This window comes from Harpia harpyja, chromosome 4 (assembly GCF_026419915.1).
Source record: "Harpia harpyja isolate bHarHar1 chromosome 4, bHarHar1 primary haplotype, whole genome shotgun sequence".
In the NCBI taxonomy this organism is placed as follows: Eukaryota; Metazoa; Chordata; class Aves; order Accipitriformes; family Accipitridae; genus Harpia; species Harpia harpyja.
In genome coordinates this window covers 74,409,954-74,423,469 of record NC_068943.1, presented here as the reverse complement: position 1 = coordinate 74,423,469, position 13,516 = coordinate 74,409,954, and the positions used below count along the sequence as shown (strand labels likewise).

Genomic DNA, 13,516 nt, shown 5'->3' with positions numbered 1-13,516 from the left:
CTCATGAAGCACCAGTCTGCTTCCGTTGCCACCATCATCAGAATTAGGAAATAACCGATACAGCACAGCTATACTTACTTAGTCATATACTTACTTGTTTGTGCCATGTTATGCACTGTTCAGTCCCAAGAGCCCTGAAAGAGAAATATAGTTAGCTGTGAAAGAAGAACCAAACCCACAAGTACGTGTCCCAACATATATTACAAGTTGCATCTGATGGAAAGGACTGTCTGTCAGGGGTGCTTGGAAACACATTTTAATCTTGGGGTTTCGAATGTATCTCAACAGAAATGCAAAACTTAAGTGAGTTCTACTCTCTACTTCTTATGCCATCCTCTTCCTCTCAGCGCTTGATTTTGAGAGGCAAGCGGTAGCAAGAGCTCACCATTTTTATTTGAAACTGAGTCAAAACAAGGTAACTCCTGGGCGGTCAGCTGGAGCTCCGCACATTCGCATGAGAGCCCCACAGCCAGGCAGCAGCACTGACACCCTCCCTCCGCTCTCTGCATCGGGCTAGGAGAAGAAACCCTTTTTTTGTCTTTGGAGGTACCAGAGGTGCCGTATCATCCACACACCTCGGCTGTGCTGGTTTTTGAGATTTCCACCTCAACAGCCCATCAAAACTGACACAGCATAGCAGACAAGAAATGGGCTGTTACCATTAAAGTGGCTGGTCCCACCTCTATACAGAAATATCAGTCATGACCCTTTTTGCTACTCATGAAATTGGGAGCCAAAGACATACAACAAAATGGGCTGCTAGAATTGTCGTTATGTTTTTATTTAATGGAGAACTTTTCTCATCCATTTTCTAAACAGGCAGTGTCATTTCAAAAAATCAGACACGAAGTAATGATCAAAACCACACATACAGAATAACTTAAATAAACTTTTTTCCTTTTGAAGATGATTGAAGTATAGGATAAATAAAATATATTATATTATTCTGGACAGTGTCTATAAACAGTTCATATCTAATAGTTTCTCCATTAAGTATTCAGATAATCAAAATACATCAGCTAAAGTACTCTGGCACTGACTGGGTCTTTAGAGGAACAAGTTGGCTGGAAAAAAATGAGATTTGACTGAAGAATAAACCTATAGAAGAATAAACCTATAGAAATTAGGTTTCTTACTGTTTATGCATCCTTAATCCTCTGTTCCTTAGGAAATGCTTTCTCTCCCTTCTCTCTTGGACTTAACCTACAGCAAATTGGTTTTACCTGAACAGGGCTGGAAGCTGTTGATGCCACTGCTTAGTTTAGCTAAGGGACTAAGCAGTGCTGGAAAACATTAGGAATCATCCACAAAGCCAACAGGGATAGCCCAGCATTAGCTTCAGTCGGTTAATCTACCATCTGTGAACACCCACACACTGCTTGTACAAGGAGAGACTTTTGCTATAGTGAAGAAATTAATCTAGGTCAACAACACAGAGGCTGTGGTGTCAATCATGCGCAGAGGCTTTTCACATAGTTCCTATAGGTCCTGTTTTAGCCCAGTGGTTACTGCTGAGATTGACTTGGCACCTAGGAAGCCCACTGTACAGTGCTGCATGGACCAGAATGTATCTTTGACTTCGAGATCTCACAGCCTAGAACAGTGTAATAAATAGTAGTCCTTCCCTGCAACAGAGTAAGGCTGCAGTAAGTGGAGCTGTTTCCTCTCTTCGTGCCACATCCCAGCATAACCCCAAGGTCATAAAAGAATATAGTTGTAACTCATAATATTTAACATTAACTAGATAGGCAAAGAGAGCAAATTTTAGCTCACTGCATTAGACATTAGCTTGTCGTTTAAACACTTCAATAACGTATGCTCCACCTAAAATAACTAAGCAGCTTTGACAATGATCAGCTCCAACCTAACCAGAACCTTAATCCAGTCAGCTTTTGTATCTGTTTTTCTGAGAATGCCTTCTCTTTCTTGTCACTGAAATATTGCCAACTCTATTTCACCTCACATCTTATTTAGTGTCTACCCTAAAACCTCTAGTTCCTGTAGGCAAGTAGTTAAAAGAAAATCTTAGTTTCCCTTTGCAGAGTTTCTAGGTCTCATACTTGCAGCAAAAGGCTTGAAAATGTGAATCATATCAGCTTAAAGAAAGCAAATACAAAACCCTCAAAGGCAGTTTTTTAACAAAATTCTCACAACTTTTATGACAAGCTTATAATCTGAAGAGGAGAGGCAGGCATCCGACTCATGATTTCCAAGTCCTTGGGGTTCAAATGTAAGGATTCCTCCACCTTCCGTTTCCGCTTCTGCTTTTCTACTCTTGTATTTTGCATGAGGAATGAAGATGCCCAAATTTCTGGTAGAAATCATCTTCAGCACGATTCAGAGCTTCCTCGTCTATGTAGACAGCTGGTCTCCGGGATGCCAAAAAGTACTGCACTTTCCGCAGGCTCCATCCCTTCACGTACTTCAGCCAGCCACTGACAGCAGCTGTAGACCTGCCAACGCCAGCGTTGCAATGAACGTAGACAGTGTGTCCATTCTCCAGTAGCCCGTGCAAGAGGCAGACAGCTTGCGGCAACATCTGTATTCTTCCTAAGGTCAAAAACAAGGCACGTTCATTTGCATTTGAGAAAGCTATGTTCACAGTTGAGATTTTGTCTATACAGCCTGATGAACCATGAATCATAATGGCAAACCTGACATAATTGGGGGGTTTTCTTTTTTTTTTTTCAAATGACCTTCTACCCTAACTTTGTTTTTTCTTGCAACATAGATTCGGATCACACAAAATTTGTAAAACGCCCCAAGTCTTCTCTAAATACACATTCTGATTAACATTGGATGTGTGTGGCATATTCGTTTTCACAGGAACTGAGACAAGTCAGCAAATTACATCAAACAGCACATCTTACATAGCATTAAAGTTAGCAGGCCAAAAATGAAATGGTTAGTACTAGAGGCTTGTGAAGCTACCTACGTACCACTGCTTTCCAAAACATTGTAGTGAAAGCCATTATGTCAATAATAAGGGAGGGAAGGAGAGCAGAAGAGTATTTTCCTGTACAACTTAATACGTTATGATTTAATTGTGTACTATGCATATGGTTAAACAACACAGAACAGCCTTTCTCACTCCCAAAGGGATGAATATACCATATTTCCTGACGCCTTTCTCCCTGTTACCCTGGGAACTGAAGCTGCAAACATCAGAGCCTAACTTTTCCTCATGGCACAGATAAGCACTGACATTAAGCCCTTTCAAATCCCTTTTTTAAGGTCTCCTGTCTTCCCCGATGTCCTATTACTGATATGACAGTTGTCTATTTGTGGCAGCAGTATTTCACTCCATTGAAAGCACTCTCTTCTGCTGGTAGGCTACTCACTTGAAAACATGCACACTTTCTAACCTACTGGTTGGAAACAAGATTTTGAACTGAGCATTCCAACAGAGGAATTAAAAATAATAATAATTTATGCTACAACAGCAGGTGCCATGGGTATTCTAAATTAATTACAAATAATTATATAAATGATTCTACGGAGATTCATCAGACTGGGATACTATAGTTAAAGAAAAACTGTTTCTTGGGGGAAGGGAATAGCAGAGGCAGACATACAGCACTGCCTCTCCATTTTTAACCAGCAAGGAGGGCAAGCTGTCCTGGTGTGCAAGCTTGCAGTCTTCCACCTACACAGCATATTTTCATTATGCAGGCTGAATTCAAGCTGAAAGCAAAAACAGTCAAGCAGTTATCAATGTCGGATGGCTTTAAACTCAAATACACATATACTGCCAGACACAAAGTACTTTAGATGGCCTCTCCACCTACAAGAAAATGTGAATAATTTGTTAGAGACAACACACAGAGAAATTATACCTTGTGTGTTAGCTATATTTTTACGCAAAATTTACACAGAAAAAAAAAACAACAGTTAAAAAAGTGACAGATTAGTAACTCAAACAGTTTGTTACTATTAATGTACTGCAAGAGCGGCCTGAGCATTACCTTCAGTGCTCATGTCTGGGGTTGGCATCCAGACATAGGCAAGACCTTCCTCTTTATACAGTTTCATGAGGATTTCGGGGCTCATGGGTTCCGGGTAGCGGTTGCAGCCCCAGGAATTCTGAACAATGTCCCATTCGGTCTGGAAGTTCATCACAGCCGTAACACCCAGCTCGTGCTTCAGCTTCATGGTTACATGCTCCAGCTGCCGAGGGCAACTTCCTAGCCAGATGTTTGGCAGAATTCTAGCATTGAGAAAACATTGCAGTGGGATTGATTAAAATATCTTAACAAGGAAACTGCCAAGTTCAGTGGTGTTCCAGCTCCAACCTGCTTAGCACCATCACACGAACACTGCTAAGCGCAGCCTTTTCATGTCACGCAGAAAGCAGCTTCTTATTTCATTACAGTTGAGTTGGTAATGTTTGATGCTGGGGATCAAGTTCCTAACCTACTGCAAAGGGCAGACAGTCTAAGAAAAAATTCACGCATAATTAGTAGCACAGGTCTCCAAGGCATCCATCATTAAGCTTGCAGTAGAAGCTTACTAACATCACAGATTAGAATAAGAAAACTCTGAAGCAATTTGCACAAAAAACCCCAGACCTAAAAGATTCACATGATCCAGATCTGAATTACTTAGTAATAAGTCAAACACATATAACTCTTCCAGCTTTGTAGCTACCACTATAATGAGGAAAGTAGACAGAAAAAAAACCCCAACTTAAACTACCCTTCTGTAAGGAAACTCAAAAATGAATGAGTGATTTTCTTCTCATTTTTCTCTGCTCTTGTGGAGTCTAGTGAGAACCAAATGCAGAATTACAATACATGTCTAACTTCCCTCAAGGCGTGAAGAACCAGAAATTTTGGAAGAAAACTCGAGAGATATGTGTAAGATGGATAAACAACCATATTTCTGGTACTTATCTAAATCAAACTTTAAGACCTCTATAGTTGTCACATTGTTAATTATCATAAAACTATTGTATGTCTCAACAGATTTTGACATAAATATAAACTGAATATTAAGAGGTTTGTTTTCAAATTAAGATTTTTAATCTGCACATGCAATTAAACTGATGGTATCTACAATGGATTATTTACATGCACAAATTATTAGTGATCTACTTTGATTTTTTTTTTGTTTGCATAAACTTCTATTTTGAACATGCAATCCACAAACTACACAAAATATCCCTGCAGTTGAACAAACAACTTTGCAAACATTATTAACTGCAAAAAAATGAAGCCACTCTACAACAAAAGCAAGATCCTCAAAACCAAAATGTCTGCCATGCATTTCTTATGTTTTTTTCCAATTTTAATCTCAGAGACAAATAAGAAAAGTTTTATGTTTATTCAGGAGCAGTTACTCCTATAAACAGCCCTTAAACCATCAGGTAGCTATTTCTATTCCACTATCACAGTAATAAGTACTTACTAGCATTTAATTAAGACCTGTAATTGACAGTGATTAAATCCTGCTATGTTATTACTGAAAGATTGTCAGAAAGAAAAATTCAAATCCAGGACCCATTTTTTATTATTGTTTCCTGTATTTCAGCTGCATCCACAGTGAGTTACATACCAGCCACATAAACACAGTCTTTGGCCTTAACAACCCCTGTTTCAGTGAGACAACACACTTGATCTCAGTATATGGTAACTGAGTCCAATTTAGACAAATGTGTTATATAGCAAATAGCCATTTCAACCATGCTTCAACAGTGAGATTGTTTGAAGACATTTGATTTAGCTCATGTTTCACATCCATGTTCTGGTCTAGACTGCGGTGAGAGTATTTCCCACTGCTAGTAGAGAATGCATTTGTTCCTAAGCAGCAAGCAAGTTTAACCCAAAATTTCAGAAATTAAGATCCACACCTTTGTCACTTTTCTCACACTCCTGAATGCTACCTTATAAAGGAGAGAAGACATGGAAAGAAAGAAGTTCTAATACACAGGCTCTGGATTTCTTAAGCTACAAATTTAATTCAGTTCATATATTAAGAACAACACTGGATTCCACAGCAACCTGAAGGAAATGCAATAAAGCGCAACAATTGTGTATTACCATTATATTCAAGGCACAATCCCACATAGTGCTACAGGAAGGGAGCTTCTCAAAACTACCCAAAATCCAGCATAACCAGCTTGAGCATTCCCACTGGCCAGAGGGGTTTGCAAAGGTCCATGGCAACAACTACTTCACTGCCTCACTTCCCATGTGCCAGCCCCACAGCAAACCCCATCCTAACCTGAAAGGGTGACCACTGTCAGACTTCTGCCACAGGAATCCGCTGCAATGATTACAGCATTTCAAGGTGGCGAATGTAAGAGAAAGTGCCCTAACAGATGCTGATGAATGGCTGGAGATGAGCAATGCCCACAAAACTCCATAGCCCGAAAAGAAAAGTGGCAATATCACTAATACCTTGTGACAGCATGAGGATATTCTTTCAAGAACAACAACATTAGCATCCTTCCTTCATGAGCTTTCCTGGAGACTCATGCATATGTAATTCTCTTGATATTTTGGGAAACATCTAATACAATAAGTTACCTTGACAGGAGAGCAAAACTGTGTTTTCTAGCATTTGATTGAATCAGGAATGACTGAAGTGTTCCTGAGGTAAATAAAATTCTGGGTAGTCCTCTTGCTTGCAGATAAATCAATACTTTATAATTTTTTCCCCAATGATTATTGTCGTGGTTTAACCCCAGCCAGCAACTAAACACCACGCAGCCGCTCACTCACTCCCCCCCACCCAGTGGGATGGGGGAGAGAATCGGGAAAAGAAGTAAAACTCATGGGTTGAGATAAGAACGGTTTAATAGAACAGAAAAGAAGAAACTAATAATGATAATGATAACACTAATAAAATGACAACAGCAATAATAAAAGGATTGGAATGTACAAATGATGTGCAGTGCAATTGCTCACCACCCACCGATCGACACCCAGTTAGTCCCTGAGCGGCGATCCCCCCGCCCCCACTCCCCCCAGTTTATACAGTAGATGGGACGCCACATGGTATGGAATACACCGTTGGCCAGTTTGGGTCAGCTGCCCTGGCTGTGTCCTGTGCCAACTTCTTGTGCCCCTCCAGCTTTCTCGCTGGCTGGGCATGAGAAGCTGAAAAATCCTTGACTTTAGACTAAACACTACTGAGCAAAAACTGAAAACATCAGTGTTATCAACATTCTTCGCATACTGAACTCAAAACATAGCACCATACCAGCTACTAGGAAGACAGTTAACTCTATCCCAGCTGAAACCAGGACAATTATTTAGTGGGCAAACATCACGGCTGCGCTATCTACAAGACCACTGGGATATACATAATTTGTTTATTTTGTTCTTGTAGCCTAAAGGGTCTTGTCCACGACAAGACCTCCTGTATTGCACAATAATAATTGCATTTACAGAACAATCGGATGGGTTTACCAAGTTTTTATCACTGCCTTTCCCTGTAATTAACCAAACTAGTGGTGGCATTCAGAGAATGACCAAACCAACATATTTGGGACAGCCAATTCTTCTGAACTATTTTTCTAATCAGGTCCTAGATTTTAGCCTTTGAGAGGATCAAGCTGCAGCCTTGACCTTGGTCTTCAAGCCCTTATTTACCCACCTCCAAATAACTGTAATGTCTTGGTCTTGCCAGACAAGGCTTAACCGCTCTTTTACCGGGAAAACAGTCCATGCAGAAAACAATATTGCAGAGCTGTCTTATCGGCCTATTTACATCAAAGTTCTGGGATAATTCTACTGCATAGTACCTGTATTTCCATTTGCCTTTATCTGGTTCATACCTTGACTTTGTCTTACATCAGAAGGAAAGAATGAAAGGGTCAGTGCACATGCAAGTACAGAAACTGATAGAGAGTTTAGCAGCTGTATTTTATGTATTGATTTTTTATAGCCCTACTGAGGGCTTAATTATGCTGAGGACCAGAGAAACGTACATATTAAACAAAGCAAGAATGTGGTAATTTCATTTTTACATCTCTTTCCTTAATAACGTGACTTTTAGTTTTCCTTCTCCAGTGTGGCCTTTCTTCTTTAAGTTGCCACTGTACTTCAGTAGGTAGCTAGATTTTAGCCACAAGACTATTTGGCATGGGAAAGAGACCTCTTTTACTTTCCCCCTCTCAACTGTCACATAATAGTGCTCTGAGTTCTCTGACAGCTGCTGCCTTCCAGCTCACATGTGGTTGTTTTCCAGCAGCAGCTTAAGTGATGCCTAAATACAGTTCAAAAAACATTTAGGGATTATGTGTGATCAATAAACCTATAATCTTTCCAGCCATTAACCCCTGTCATATTCCCCAAATATCACAACAGGATGGTGTTCTAACAAAATTCTACTTAGAATTCTGCTTTAAGATAAAAATGGCACTTTTTCATTGTACATGTTAACTCCCAGTGTTACTAAGGATAGTGAACCATGCTTGGTCCCAGAAGACATGGTCGATTCAGTCAGAGGCAGTTTATCAATGAAGAAATCACCTAGAGTAACATGAAAAATATTCAGCTAACTTCTGAGATTAAGACTTGTAGATTGTCTAAAAGCCCTTTAAAGCTACTTTCTGCAAAGTTACTTTCCACATGCCCTACACTTCAGTTCTCCATTAGTAATATGGAGATAATATTTACCTAGCTTAAGGGGACTTTGGGGAATTAAATGAATGAATGAATGTGAGAAGCTTGAATTTGTGGTAACAAGGACTAAATGTTAGGCAGGTGTCTGCTCAGTTTACTTGATTTACGAGCCCAGACTGAAGGCTGATGTGTTAAAAACCTGCCGTTTCACTTGTAAACGAGAAAATCAACAACGATTTATCATTACCAGGGAATAAATATGGAACACCCTGAAATCACTTGTATGGTTATTTTCCAGCTGTCATCACACTTAAATTATTTTTAATGATGCAGATATATATTGCACTCGGTTACTTCCCCCCAGGACCCTGCACAGCCTAGATTAAATTATAACAATTCACTATGAATGCATCTGAAACAACAAACGCATTCCATTTAATCAATGCATATGCAAATAGTCTTCCCGTCTTTAAGGAGCAAATGAGTCTGAGGCAATGAAAGATTAGCATTCTGATACTTTTGGTTTTATTGGTGCAGATTGTAATTTTCAGGCTAGAGGAAATGTTCCCAAAGCGTGATGCACTGTACGTTTCAGTCTTAGACCTCCACAGACAGTACAAAACCAACCCAGCAACTGTAGCTGTAGGGATCTGATTCACAGGGAGGGTGACTTGCCCTTGGGGAAGACACCAGGTTACTGCATCGGGTGGTCACTCCTCCTCCAGGACACAGATGTCCACCCTGCTTCTTAGGCAGCTCCTGTGTTACTTTTGTTGATAATGGTTTAAGGCAAATGGGCAACAAATTTAAATTTCTTTAAAATGCTGAGCTGTAAGCTGGGATGACTCAGGTACTGTTTCCACATCTGTTCAATCATCAGTGTACTAGGAGCAGGCATCTTACAATCTCTCCTAAAATCAGTGAACCCTTCTAAGGAGTCACAGTTCTTGCAGAAAAGGGTAGGATTCAAGCCTCTGGGGAACACGTTTCATCAGAACGTCTATCAGGTACGATATTTCAGATGTCCTTTTATCCCTATAGTTGACAGCTTTAATCAAGAAAGAAGACTTTGCCAAACTAAGGAAAAATACTCAGGTATTTTTCATTGGTTATTGGCAACAGAGTGATCCATCAACCGTGCCATTTGTTTATATCAATAATATTTTTGACCAAGGTCCAGTGCATTATTTTAAATGAAAAGTGATGGATTGATTCATCCTTCAGCACCAGGTTAAGATGTAGCCTGATGTTGAAGCTTGTAATTCACTTCAGTTGTCTGCACCAGTCTTCCTTAGATCCCGCTAAGCATCTGATGACAGCAAGGTTAAGTGCTAATTTATACATATAACAAGACAGAGCAATTTAGCTGAAACGACAAACAAAATAATGATTAAATCAGCTGTGTCCCTTTACGATGAGGGTGGTGAAACACTGGCACAGGTTGCCCAGCGAGGTGGTAGATGCCCCATCCCTGGAAACATGCAAGGTCAGGCTGGACGGGGCTCTGAGCAACCTGATCTAGTGGAAGGTGTCCCTGCTCATTGCAGGGGGGTTGGACTAGATGAGCTTTAAAGGTCCCTTTCAACCCAAACCATTCTATGATGCTGTGATTCTATTTCCTAAAGGTGTAGCATGCAACTGCAGCTATGTGTAACTTGCAGCAATATTTATCCTGCATTCCCAGAAAAGCAACATATATAATTCAATCTATTTACCCCCAGCATTTTATGATGCTTATATGCATATGAAGTGTTTTTTGTACTGAGGCAGTGCTATTACCCTGACACCACTACAAGCAAGCAGCCCAAGGGGATTGTAGGCCTGAAGTACAACTCAGTTAGAGATGTTTTTTGCAGCACTGTAACTACCGGAGACTGGTTCCAATTACAGCACATTCCTATTTCCTTGCCTGATGGCACTGGAGCAGGAACTGGTTCAGAATATTTTTATAAGGTGGATTTTTAATGGAAAACAATCTGTCTGAACCAAAGGCTTGCATTGAAACTTTCTACTTTTAACCAAATTTAAACTACTTCAAAGACCAAATGTCTGATGAGAAATAAAGGGAGACAGGGGGATGGCAGCAGCAAACTCCTGCCTCTCTTTCTCTCGTTTGACACGAAAGAGATTTCCAAAAGTATTGCTTTGGGCATATTCAAAATGAGAATATAGGAAATCCTACCAGCTGTAGCTGAGATGCTCTTTCGTCTTTTCTCTACCCTCTGCCTTGTGACAAGGCACATCACTTTAAATGGTGATACCACTGAATTATGATGACCCAGAACTATCATCCTGTATGTGCTCCTTCTTTTGCCATCGGCATCCTTTTAACAATATATAGCAGCTTATTCTTAGGTACATGCATGCCTTCCCTGAAGTACCAAACTAGACATCTCTCTTCTGGGCCTTCCCTGTTCTTTTCACCTGAACCTGTGACAGTGAAAATACTAAGAGCACTTGCTAGAAATCAGATGAGGTTCCTGTACCTTTGTCAGAGCAACCTAGAAACATTACTTAGATTGCTATCTAAATGATAGCATTTACAGAGAAAGATTTTCAAATGACCAAATTCTGCTCTCCAGTGGAAGATCTGAACACTTTCAAATATTGCTTGATATGTAGAAAGCACACTGATGACTATCCTCACCTTCAGAAATATTTTCCTAATGTCCAATATGAATAGTGCAGTCACAGGTCACAGTGGCATCTTCTTGTCTCCATAATGGACACAGAGAACAGATTATTCCCTTCCACTCCGCAAAATCCTTTTACCTATCTGAAAATAACTAACGCACACACCCACAGCCTTGTATTCTTCACACACACACACACACACACACACATTGCTTGTCATATATTCAAAGCATCTGATTATTCTTGTTTGCCTTTGGACTCTCCAGCTGGTCAACATCTTTCTTAAGATGTTATGCCCAGCGCTGGAAAGAGATCTTACCGTTTCTGAGAAGAACTGAAGATTAGTTACTTCTTGTGCCTCAAAGGCTATATCCCTCTTTATAGTTCCCTGACTGTCCTTTTACAGCATGACACTGTTGACCTATATTCAACATGGAACTCTGTTTTCAAGTTAAGATCTCTCACAAGAGACAAGCCTACTCAAGGAGAGAGTAAAATCTGCCCCAAACAGAATTAAAGATTTTATTAGTTACAACTGCCAGTGGTATCAAATAAAACTAAATTAATATGTAGCAAAGGAGCAGATGAGATTCACAGTTGATGAATGCATCTCAGTAATACATCTCAGAATAAATAATCTCAGCCACTCACACACATCACTGGGTTTTAAGCTGACTATAATAAATTAGAAAGGGAAACAGTACATGCTTGCAGTAATGCTTGGTGAAAGTGTTGCTTTATAGAGAGGACAAAGTGGTAACATTAGCCTGTACAAAAAAGTGAACTGAAAATAACAGAAAATTTATAGTAACCCTCTAAAAATCAATGATCCCGTTCTGTGCACTCAAACTTTGAACTATTAACTATTTTATTCTATCAAAAAAGATACAGTAAAACGAAAACATTCCAAATACAGTAGATACTAGCTATTTCTTGTGAAAATACTTTCATATGAGGACAGACTATGAATTGAGCATTTTTAAGAGGGAATTGGATGACTGCTTAAAGATAGAATATATGGGAGGGGGAAATCAACTGGGTCTATCTACATAAAACAGGTAAAGAATCTCAACTTCCATATAGTTTCACCTATAAAGCAACTACCAAGAGATGAGAAAAATGGCAGATTTTTTTAATCTTTTTTTTTTATTCTTGCATCTTCCTCCAAAATACTGACAACATAAGCGGATATCAAAACAGCAGAGTCCCTGGATTGGTCTTGTACAAGAATTCTGGTTTCATTACATTATCTTTAAATGAAGGACAGAGAGATCTCTCGGCAAAATGCCTCCTTGCCAATGAAATAATAATGTAGAACAGAGGGGTAACGACACTGACATTTCATTGCACAGGGCATGTGGGTAAATGGCTGTGGTCTTAATCCCTTCTCCTGCTGACTTACTGATAAAGTCTCCTTGCAGAAGACAAGCTGATGGAGGCTTTGCAATGAGAGGCTTGACTTAAGTAGGATTGACTGAACACAGTCTGATACACTCAATTGCCCAGCACGCAGACAAGCACAAAGGGCCAGAGTAGGAGAGCAAGGTTTGATGATACTATGGTCTAACTCACAGAACACCAAGATCTAATAGCCAGGCTTAATAAGATCACTCTTATCAATAAAGATTAAATAAATAGCTATAACCTTAGCAGAAGTCATCAGAGAAAAGTGTTGATTAATGATAAAACTATATCCTACTGAAACAACAAGGCTGCAGACCTTGTAAAAACTACTTATATTTTTGAACAAAAAATTGCTTTTACCTAACTGCCAAGTGTAGAAGGAGCACAAGTCATTGCTTATAAATTTGTTCTGCTTTACCACTGAAAGAGTGCAGTTTATTGTGAAGTTAAGAATTTTACCTCAGGGCTTTAAATGAGGAGAATTAAATAGACTCCAATGTAGTTCCAAGGTGGTTTTTTTTCTTCTTCTACTTATTTGGCACTGTGATGAAAAGTAATTAAGCTCTGGCAAATTTCCTTCTTAGATGTAATTTGGACTACTTATCTAGCCTCTCACATGGGAGCAGACTTGGCAACTAAAAAGAAACACCTGCTTTTATCACTTTAGAGCAACACTTTGTCAGCTTAGCAATATGCAAAGTTTCTCAAGCCCTTGAATTCTGAGTGTTATGCTTAATAGTATCTTATTTATTCCATGTTCTCAAATTTATGCATGAATGTGGCATCAAACTACCTCATTGGCTGATATGCAGAGCAAATAAGCCATTAAGATTTGACCTCAGGCTGACAATGAGCTAAAATGAAAACAGGTAAGAATAATATCAAACCCGTAACTGAAATATAAGGTT

The 13,516-nt window shown here is 39.5% G+C and overlaps 1 protein-coding gene across 5 annotated transcripts in view; it reads right to left on the bottom strand.

Annotated features, from left to right (window-relative positions):
- Positions 1-765: 765 nt before the first annotated feature.
- The window catches only part of EPM2A (EPM2A glucan phosphatase, laforin), a 42,256-nt gene continuing 29,505 nt past the window's right edge, over positions 766-13,516 (bottom strand). For all 5 annotated transcript variants that reach the window (XM_052784803.1, XM_052784808.1, XM_052784805.1 and 2 more), the window contains 2 exons: positions 3,966-4,207; positions 766-2,550 (listed from right to left, as the gene is read on the bottom strand). In XM_052784803.1, coding sequence (XP_052640763.1) covers positions 2,270-2,550; positions 3,966-4,207 — 523 coding nt within the window. In that variant the 3' untranslated portion in view covers positions 766-2,269. The remainder of the gene's footprint in view (positions 2,551-3,965; positions 4,208-13,516) is intronic.